The 9,862-nt window shown below is 46.2% G+C and overlaps 2 protein-coding genes across 3 annotated transcripts in view; one reads left to right on the top strand and one right to left on the bottom strand.

Moving 5' to 3' along the window:
* The first annotated feature begins 55 nt into the window (after positions 1-55).
* The window catches only part of LOC140913006 (zinc finger and SCAN domain-containing protein 32-like), a 25,175-nt gene continuing 15,368 nt past the window's right edge, over positions 56-9,862 (top strand). Inside the window, exons 1-2 of one of the 2 annotated variants that reach the window (XR_012159441.2) lie at positions 56-150; positions 2,441-5,243. The gene's annotated coding sequence lies outside the window, so the exon portion shown is untranslated. Of the gene's footprint in view, positions 151-2,440; positions 5,244-9,862 lie in introns of those variants that run through there. The other variant, XM_073348560.1, reaches the window with a different exon arrangement.
* LOC140913005 (acyl-coenzyme A thioesterase 5) overlaps positions 1,009-9,862 on the bottom strand; it is a 13,996-nt gene continuing 5,142 nt past the window's right edge. Inside the window, exons 3-4 of the mRNA XM_073348558.1 lie at positions 5,807-9,702; positions 1,009-3,180 (exon numbers count right to left, since the gene is read on the bottom strand). Coding sequence (XP_073204659.1) covers positions 9,127-9,702 — 576 coding nt within the window. The 3' untranslated portion in view covers positions 1,009-3,180; positions 5,807-9,126. The remainder of the gene's footprint in view (positions 3,181-5,806; positions 9,703-9,862) is intronic.

Genomic DNA, 9,862 nt, shown 5'->3' with positions numbered 1-9,862 from the left:
CCCGGAAATCACGTGACCTTTCCCGCCCACTCCTCGCTCACTCTTCTTCTCGTCCGCTGGGCAGAGCGCCGCTGTGTCGCTGAGCGCAGCGGTGCCCTGGAGGACATGGCCGGGGTCTCTGTCTCTCGCGGACTGGGCGCCGCACGCACGGTACGGTCGGTGACCGCGGCTCCGTGTGTGGTGCTACGCCGGGGGCGGGTGGCGCAGCTGGGAGGCGGAGGGGCCGATGGCACGGATGGGGGCTATGAGGGGCAGCGGCATAGCTGGGCGCCGCGAGGGGGGACAACATGGCGTGGGGAGGGGGGTTGTGTGAAGCGGCACAGCTGGGTGGGGGGCTGCAGGAGGGACTGTGGGGGTTCGTGGAGGGCCGCGTGACAGCCGCCCCACCCTGAGGCGGCGGCGCCCCCCGTCCCGGGGCTGTGCGGGGAGCGGCGGCACGGCTGGGGGGGCGGTTGTGGGTGTGGGGCAGCACGGTTGTGTTTGTTGGTCGATTGCCGTCTGGTTTAGGATTTGTGAGGGGAGGGGAACTGCTCTGCTGCAGCAGGCGGGGCGGCACGGCTGGGCGCTGGTTTGGGGCTGCATGCCTGCGCTGCTGGGGGCCGGGGGGGGCAGGGCTTTGGGCGGATCGTGCCCTGCTACGCTGACCAGGGAGGGCATTGTGGGACACTTTGTGGGACTCTTCCCTAGTCTGGGCCCAATCCTTTCCCCTGGTATAGTCCATGTTAGTTCCAGCAGACATCTGGGGTGGTAAACAGGGGTCTTCTCATGACTGGCAGCCCCCTTTGGCCTGCTCCACCCCCTTTTATAGCTTTGGCACAAGGTGGGAATCTTTTGTCTGTCCTTGTCCCCGCCCTTCCTTCTAAGTGGAAAAGTGCCAGGTTTAAGTTGGATTTCATTATCAGGTGACATGGTCACATGTCAGTGCAAGACTCCTAGTCTCCATTCCCCATGGCCTGGCCCACACATACAAAGGAAGGTTTTCAAGTAACTAAGGCCATTTACAACTGATTGTTTCTGGAGCATCTTTAATGGCCTCCACCTAATATGTTTACATCAGTGATACAAGTTTATATCTTATTCTCTTAACTACAGATATAGAAATAATACATGCAAGCAAATAGGATGAACACACTTAGTAGATTACAGGCTTTCTAATGACACCATGCAAGGGGTATTTAGCATAAAGCATATTCCAGTTATGTCATTCATAAGCATATTTCCATAAAGCATCTGGAGTGCAACATCACACCCTCCTCCTGAACTTACTGCCAGTTCCGGTTCAGCTGTGGTCATACCCCTATCCAACGTTCTTAAACACTATAATGCTGTACGTAGGGGTACTTGCAAAGTTCTGGGTTCCTGATCCCCAGGTGCCTGAAAATGTGCTGGGGTGTAGCATTGCTAACAGAATGCGGATAGCAATATCTGTTAAAGTGTAGGTGTCTTGGTATTTAGCCACCAATGCCATGAGGCGATGTGCCTCAGTTTTCCCTTCCACACAGCAGTGTAGGCCTGTTATGCTTTTTGCTGCTGTGCCAAGCTTCCAGATTGTTTACAGGTGTAAGCTGAAAAGCAACATGCTTGTGGGATTGTCTTGTCACCATCCCTAACATGTACAATTTTTTTCTCCAAAAATCAGGCATGTTACACATTTTCACAGGGTTTTTCATTAGCATCAACTCCTTGTCTTAGTCTCCTGCACATCTCCTCCATGGGTCTGCTGTCCCCTGGCATGATGGGGGTCCCCTATGCTTCCCCCCCCCCCGTCTGGGATTCTGGCAGGGGGTGTCTGCCTTGACACACGCATGGCACTAGGCTCCTTGCTGCACTGTGGGGGAGGGGCTGTTCTCTACCCACCCCAGTGCTGTTCCACCATAGTCCTGCTGTGTGTGTGGGGGATCAATTGCCCCATGCCCAATACCAGGATAGCATCAAGGAGTGGGGAGGCTGGGAGCAGCCTACATCTCTCCTTCCCCCATGATGACATTGAGTAGCACCCTCTCCCAGTCCCTTTCCCACCCCCAGGATTGTGATTCTTTTTTATTTCTTCCCGAGAGGACTGGTGTGGCACAACGCAGATGTAATTTCCCTTCCTCTCCCCCCCACCCCACCTCACCCCCATGCTTGCTTTTGGATCCACCATGAGCTTAGGGACTGGACTCTGTTTTACAGGAACGTAATGTAATTCAATTCAATTCCTACCAACAAGCCAGAATCAGAATTCTGCTTATTCCCCACTTTCAACTCTTGGTTCCACATAGGAACAGCTGTGCCTGAGCCCACTACAGGACATAGGCAAAGGATCTAGAGATGAGATTCTGGCTTCTCTGCCCTGTATTCTTGAGGGTTCAAAAATAAGACTGCTCTGCTCTGCAAAACTAGCTACCAAATCTTCCCTCTCTAAAAGAATGTTGCTGTTAAGGATCTTTCTGTGCTTCAGTTATGTCCAGAACCAATTCTGGGACCACAGGCAATTGAAACCCAGGAGGGAAGTAGACATTTACGTCCAGAACCAACTCTGGGACAACTGACAACTCCACAACCAACATAAGCTGAGAGGCACTTTCTGTCTACTCCACAAACAAAAGACTGGATGGAGACAAACATGCTGCTATTCTCAACAGACAAACAATTTTGGATTTCCTTTCCCTTGTCCCAGCACACTTGGCAGTTCACAGATAACTGCTTGGAGATTGGGGTAGCTCCCTCCATAGGCGAGTCATTACCACTAACAGACACGAGAACATTTCCTTCATGGTCACAACTCTTCACAATGGTAACAGGTAAGGCATAGAGATACTCATGTTTCACTAACCTTGCCTTCCCAAACTGCTGATTAGACTCAAGCTACACTTGCGAGTTAGAGCACATTAAAGCAGCCCCGGATGCCCTCACTCACTACGCATCCACACAGGCAAGGCACGTAGAGTGCTCTGACTCGATGGCTAGAGCGCTTCTGGTACTCCACCTTGGTGAGAAGATTAACACTTGTTGCGCGTTGGCTGAAAAACCTAGGCATCGGTGTGAACAAGGTGTTGCATTACTGTGCTCTGATCAGCCTCCGGAAACGTCCCAAAATCCCCTTAAGTCAAGTGGCCACTCTTCCCATTGTTTTGAACTTGCTGGAGGAATGCGGATATGCCCTTTGAAAGCTCTGTTTCTGACATCTGGCATGCTTATCTGCTCTGAGACAAAGCAATCATTACTGTAGAATGCTGGGGGGGGGGTCCTGCTGCTGTCTGAACTTAGAAGACAGCATGCTGACATGCTCTCAGACCCCCCCCCCAAAGAAAACCCCACTCTCTCTCCCCACACATACACACAACACACTCCCTGTCTCACACCACCCCCATTTGAGAAGCACGTTGCATCCACTTGCATGCTGGGATAGCTACCACAATACACTGCTCTCTGTGGCCACTGCAAGAGCTGCTAATGTGGCTGTCAGTGTGGAGAGATTGCAGCACTTTCCCTACTGCGCTCTATGAAGGCTGGTTTAACTCAAAGCGCTCTACATCGAAGTGTAGCCATGCCCAAAGCCATTGGCTCACAAGGCTGCCTAGACTCGCCTAAATTTTCTTCCTTATCCCAGCACCCCTGGCTGACTACAGACAAATACTGGGAGAGTAGGAAGGGTTCCTTAACAGGCAAGTTGCCACTCCCAACAGACAAACAATTGGCTACAGTTTCTCCCTCAACAGGTAAACAGCTGTTTACCACAAACAGTGGCTCATCATACTGAGCTACTTTAAGTGAATTGCTTCTATTTTGTTCTGGCTTACTTGCACAAACTTTACTTGTCAGCAATCCACCACCCACAAAAAATCTGCTCTTCCCTTCCTCAATTAGGGCTTTAACCTGACTATTAACTTTAATCTGATCTAAAGAAACATTTTCCTGAGCAATGAGTTCTTCCTGTGCTTCATCTAATTCCACATTCACTTCTGAGATATTAGCTGGACATTCAGAAATTCCTTCTATATAAAAACTGCTTTTCTGCACAGACGAACAGCTATTTCCCACAATCTCAAAGTTAGAGATACTCTCTTCCTTGCCATAGCATAGCTGGTTAAACACAGACAACTGCTTAGTCATACACTCACCCCTCATCCCCCTTCACAAATCTCCCTGTTAAGATAACACAAGATTCACATTCATACTCGCTTACTGTTAGTATTCCCAAGAGAAGAGTTTGGTTTTATTTTTTAACAAACACATTTAAAGGGGCATTATGAACTTAAAAAAAAAACTTTTTCTGAAAATTGTTTGCCTACTATTTTAACTGATTACAGTTCATATTAATGTAAGGGAGAGTTTAGCGCATTTTCTTTTTGCTACTTCTCCAGTTACTTTACTTTGTTTAAGCTTTTGCATCTCTCTTCTCTATCTCCAAACCAAGGTAACACCGCATCAGGAGCAGCAGCCTGCAATTGTCCCAGGTACTGGGTGAGGGCTTGAGCCACTTTTGTGTTGTATTGTTAAAGGAAAAACCCCTACATACTGAACCTGGCCCTGGTCGCTGCCGACTCCACCTGGTACAAGGGTTACATACATTTGTGTGTTCTTACATTATTACTTAAAAAAAAAATCATGGCATTTGTATAAAAACACTCCCTCTGAAATGGGTTGGGCTTGTTTTGAAATGTAGTGCCACTTTTTTTTCTTGTGAGACTTGGCAATGCTCTCCAGTCATGGTCAGTGCATTGTGGGATACCGGGTATTGTCTTTCCAGTTCTCTGCTGTGATCCGTGGTGAGTGTGCAGTAGGTGTCAGAGGGCTGCTATCTGCCCATCCTGACAGGCCCTGTGCACTTTGCTGGGCCCCCTTCAGTCTGACACTTGCAGCTGCTCTGGGGGACAGGCCAGCGACCCCCACCCAGCTTAGCTGACATCGCTACCGTGTCTAGTGGCCAAGATGGCATGCTAGCAGGTACGGCTGTTGGGTTGGCAGCAGTTTCAGGCGCTATGTCTTACAGCGGGTAGAAAGGAGAGAACAAGGTTGTCTGTCCCATAATACATGTGCTGCCCGTGACAGAATGACTCATTTGGTTGACTTCTGGTTTCTTTAGTGGGGGAGACATGCAAGGCTCTACTTCAGCTCTTTTGCTGCAGCAGAATTTGATGGTCTGGTGACATTCCCTCTGCGTGTCATCACTTCAAAGTAAATAGAGTATCCTATTGTCATGCAAGTTACGCTTTCTCTGTAGTGACAGGTTTCAGAGTAACAGCCGTGTTAGTCTGTATTCGCAAAAAGAAAAGGAGTACTTGTGGCACCTTAGAGACTAACCAATTTATTTGAGCATGAGCTTTCGTGAGCTACATGCATCCGATGAAGTGAGCTGTAGCTCACGAAAGCTCATGCCCAAATAAATTGGTTAGTCTCTAAGGTGCCACAAGTACTCCTTTTCTTTCTCTGTAGTGGTTATACTTACAGCACATTTCATGTTTAAAGCACTTTACAGACATCTAACAGTAAAGGGATATCTTACACTGGCAAGAGTAAAACTCATCTCCATAAAAATCAGCCATTGTAACACAGATGAAGTAGTACAGAAACTAGGGACCTTTGCTTGGATCCCACAGAATCTTCTGAGGCAGAAAGCAAGATGGATTTGTGTAAGTTTGGAAGAAACTGGAAAGTGGAAAATCTCGCAAAAGGGAACAGAACTGTAACTGAGGTAGTGTTATCTTGGTCTGGAGACTGACAAGAGAAATGCAAAAGCTCCAAGAAGTATAAACTGCTTCATTCATCTCTGAAGCCTTGTGGGGGCAAAATTAATGTCACATTTAACTATTTCACTGCTGACCTTTTTAGCAGAAACCTATTTGGTATAGGATCATGAGCAGAGTACCTTCACTGCCTCCTCCCCACAAACCTGTGTTTTAAAAGGGAAAAAAAAAATTAGCAACACATTTTAGAAATTTATTGTAAGCTATTCATGAAAACAGGCAAAAGGATAAAATATTGCAAATAAAGTCAGTTCACACAAACTAGCTCCATCATCCCACTTGCAAACGTATATATTGCTATTAATTTGCTGAACAAACTTCCTTTTTGGAACAATGTCATTTATTTGTCATGGACTGCATAACCATCAGCTGAGCTGATATGACACTTTGGGATTGATCTTGCTCCCTTTTGAAGTCAATAGGAATTTGGCCACTCCTGCTTCAGCTCTGCTGAAGTTATACTTATGGCATTATCAGCCTAGTGCAAAGGTTGAACCATAGCCACTCTTGCACAGAACGAATTTCTGAAACAATTCTGCAACACCAGTACTAATTTTACCTTGATCTGGGGATCCCAAAATCTCTGATCATGCATTCATTACTCAGACACTACTTCCACTGAAATTCTTCGAGAGTTTTTTCTGAGTAAAGAATGTAGACTCGGCCTAAAAATAAGACCTTAAATATGTCCACAACCAGGCACTCTGTTTTAAGGCATACTGCATGTTTATAATGGTATTCCATCAGCAGTGTAAATAAGATGCATTTTAGAATTGTTGTTAATTAATATTTAATTATATAAACAACCAATTTGCTACAGATCATTGTGTGTTTTCTTTGGTCATTAGTATCTTCTGAGTGTGAGATGTATTTACACAATCAGATTGCAGTATTAAGTGCTTTTAGGTTTTTTTCTCTCTCCATTTTGAAAAATCTGAACCATTTTTAAAAAAACAAAGCAGCAGCCAATTTTCTACACAATATTAAATGTTTTAATAAACAGTTTTCCTGCCCATTTTTTGTTTTTAAAATGAAATGTTAAAGGATTTTGCTTTATGAATAAAGTGAGGGCATTTTAAACCACCTGGTTTTGGTTTTTGTTTTACAACTGTTGACATTGCCTTTTGGGTAATTAATGAAAAATGTGATATTTAAAATTAGAGAAATCTAACAATCTACATTCAGAATCTATTTATACATGAACCCAGAAGTTTGATTGGACTTGTACCTCTAACTGGCCCAGTTTGACTAGAATTGCACTGGATTTTAGAAACCTGTCCGAGGAACTTGCAGTAGTGGATCTGCAGAGGTAAGACAACACAATGGAGATTCAGTAGGCAATGCTGAGAGGGCAAAAAAACAGGTTGGTAGGAAGCACTGCCCAACCTAAGGCACTCAGGCATCTGGCTCAAATTGGTGGAGGTACATGCGAGAAGGAGGGTTAGAAAGTGCAAACGGGGAAACTAATGGCCAGCCTCTCCTTCTCTGGTCACAACCTGGAGTAGCTTTGGTGAAGAGGAAGTAACATAGGTGCAGGAAGCACTACTGTGCTTATCAAAGCTAGCTGCAGGCCTGTATTACTGTTATCTATTTTCAGGGAAGGTTTAGGCACCAGAGCCCCCTCCAGGACCCATTCAACCATAACCAACTTGGGAGAGAGTGACATGCCAGTTGTGTAGGTGGTATGGGGGAAGTGAACCCAAGTGAAGTTGTCTGTTGTGGAGTATGGTTGGATGATGTCTGTGGACTGAGCATGAATGAGACTGGCACTGACGACGTGCCCGGAGCACGTTTGATGACATGAAGTTAATGAGCATCAAGCACCAGCACGTTGACCAGGAGTTTCCATAACACTAAATAAAAGTCAAGGTCACAAGCCAAAGCTCCATTTCCTCCTGGGCAGCTCTTTTAAGATGCTCTGACAACAGGAACCCTGGAAAGGGAATTATGTTCACAGTGGCACTTGGGAACCAGGCTTCCAGCACTATCGCTGTTTCAGAGAACTAGCTGAAGTCTGAAATATTAAAGAAGAAATTGTGATTCCTTTCCCTCAAGATGATGGGAGGGAGCAGGTCTCCTAAGCAGGCAAGAGGGGAGGCACTAGCCTACAATTAATCAGAATGGAAACAATCCCCTGGCAGCTGTGGGCACAGTTGCTCCCTCATTCCTGGGCACCTATGGGAGAATTATCCCAGGATTTTTTTTGTTTTTAATTGTCTGATACTTAAGCTGGTCGCTGTTTACGACAGCCATTTAATGTATGACTCTACTGCCTCCTGTTGGCCAGGCTCCCTCCTTCCTTTCAAATCACCCATCTGCTCCTCTGCTCCCTCAATAGTGGCTATCAGTATAAGCCATTCAGTATCCAATGGCTACTGATGGTCACTATCCATTACTAGGCAATTCCAAAAACTCAGTTCCTCACAACCTTCATTTAACTATCATTACTACTTTAAAAACAGGCAATTAGACTTAACTGCAGGAAGAAAGAAGGAAATATATCAATGCATATAACAAAACTGCATTTAACCAAGCTATCCAGTGGAACTGTAATATACACTAACCAAGTATTAGCTGCCAGCCTGTGACACCACAGATAGAAATGAGTCCCTCTTGAATACCCCACTAGTAAATCACTGCCGGCACTACCCCTCTCCATTAGCAGGCATTGAAAACACTTGATCTTTCTTCTCTGCAACTGACTGGCAGTGTAAGGAACCATTGGCTGTGCTTGCTGAAAGCTGATAACCAACATCAAGATGTCAGACACATGTATGCATCCCAGATAAAGTTCAAATAGAAAGATTTCCAAAGTAGGCACAGCAAACAGTCACAGCTTTAAAATAGAATGCTCTGTGGGGTGGGGGTGGACACTAGTGGAAGACATCTGGGCTGAACTAGCTGGATTCAAGTCCCAAAGAGTGAGCCAAACATGTCCAGCTCACAGGGCATAGCTGTTTCAAAATCTTATCATCTTGGGCTGCCATCATTCCACTAGGTGCAGGCCAGGCTCCTTGACTGCCATTCTCTGCAGGCCTGGCCAGGTTGCTGGGCTCCTTCACATGCTGTAAGCGAGGGGACTTCTACCACCTTCCTTGGGTGATTATTTTCCAGTCTAAAGTGATCTTGGCATCAGGAAACCTTTACTAACATGAACCCTGAAGTTTTCCATTGTTCCATTTCTCCCCAATACTCCTACCTAAAGCCCCTTCCACCACTGTTAACAAATCCTCACCCTCCTCAGTATTTACACCTGCCACTGAGTTGTCATTTGATCAAGAAATGCATATTTAACTTTTCCATCTTTCTAAGTCAGTCCCTCCAGTCCTCTACTCCCTTGGGTGGCTCATCTCTCAGCTCCCTGCAATTTAGTGGCAGCTTTCAGGTAGTGAGGTGTTCATCCCAAATGAAACCGCAGAAACTCCTGGATCTTCCCCCAGGAGTGTTCCTGTGCATGGGCATGTGCTCTTCTCTCCCCACCACCCAGAACGGGCAACCCTAGGACACGGTCCAGGGCTACTGAGCAAAATGGCAAAAAGGGTGGATCGATTCGGTGGCCTGCTCCTGGATAACTCAAGAGTTTAAAGTTGTCCTTCCCATGTTGGCGCAAGCGTTCAATTGCCATCTTGGCGAATAAAGAGCTCTTCCAATTGCGATCATCTTCTCCTACCACCAAGAGAAAATTACCTTCTGCTTCTTCTATGGGGATGAGGCAGTGGGAATTAGCTGGATCCATTGGGTCATCCAGAGCATCAAAAATATCAAACACACCAGTCTCAGAAATGCTGATCTTGCTCATGTCAAAGTGCAGCCCAGGCAGAGTTAGCTCACCATAGTGAAGAGCAGTGATCGTATTGGAGCTGCAGCCAGAGATACAGACAGCAGCTACCACCTGTGGCAGGAAAGTAATCATGGAAAATGCCAATTCTGCCCCTTTTCCTGTCCCAATCACTCCAATCCCTGGCCCTTTCACCTGCAGATGAACAAAGAGAGGGAGAAAGGGAGTGGAGGCAAAGAGAAGCACATGTGTTAATGAGACACTGACATCATATATATTTGGAGTGGATTCTTCCAGGAACATTGTACAAAATTATTTTCCTCTTGGAAAATTACAAATGGGAACTCTTAATGCA

This window comes from Lepidochelys kempii, chromosome 6 (assembly GCF_965140285.1).
Source record: "Lepidochelys kempii isolate rLepKem1 chromosome 6, rLepKem1.hap1, whole genome shotgun sequence".
Classification (NCBI taxonomy): Eukaryota; Metazoa; Chordata; order Testudines; family Cheloniidae; genus Lepidochelys; species Lepidochelys kempii.
This window is presented reverse-complemented; position numbering and strand designations above follow the sequence as displayed.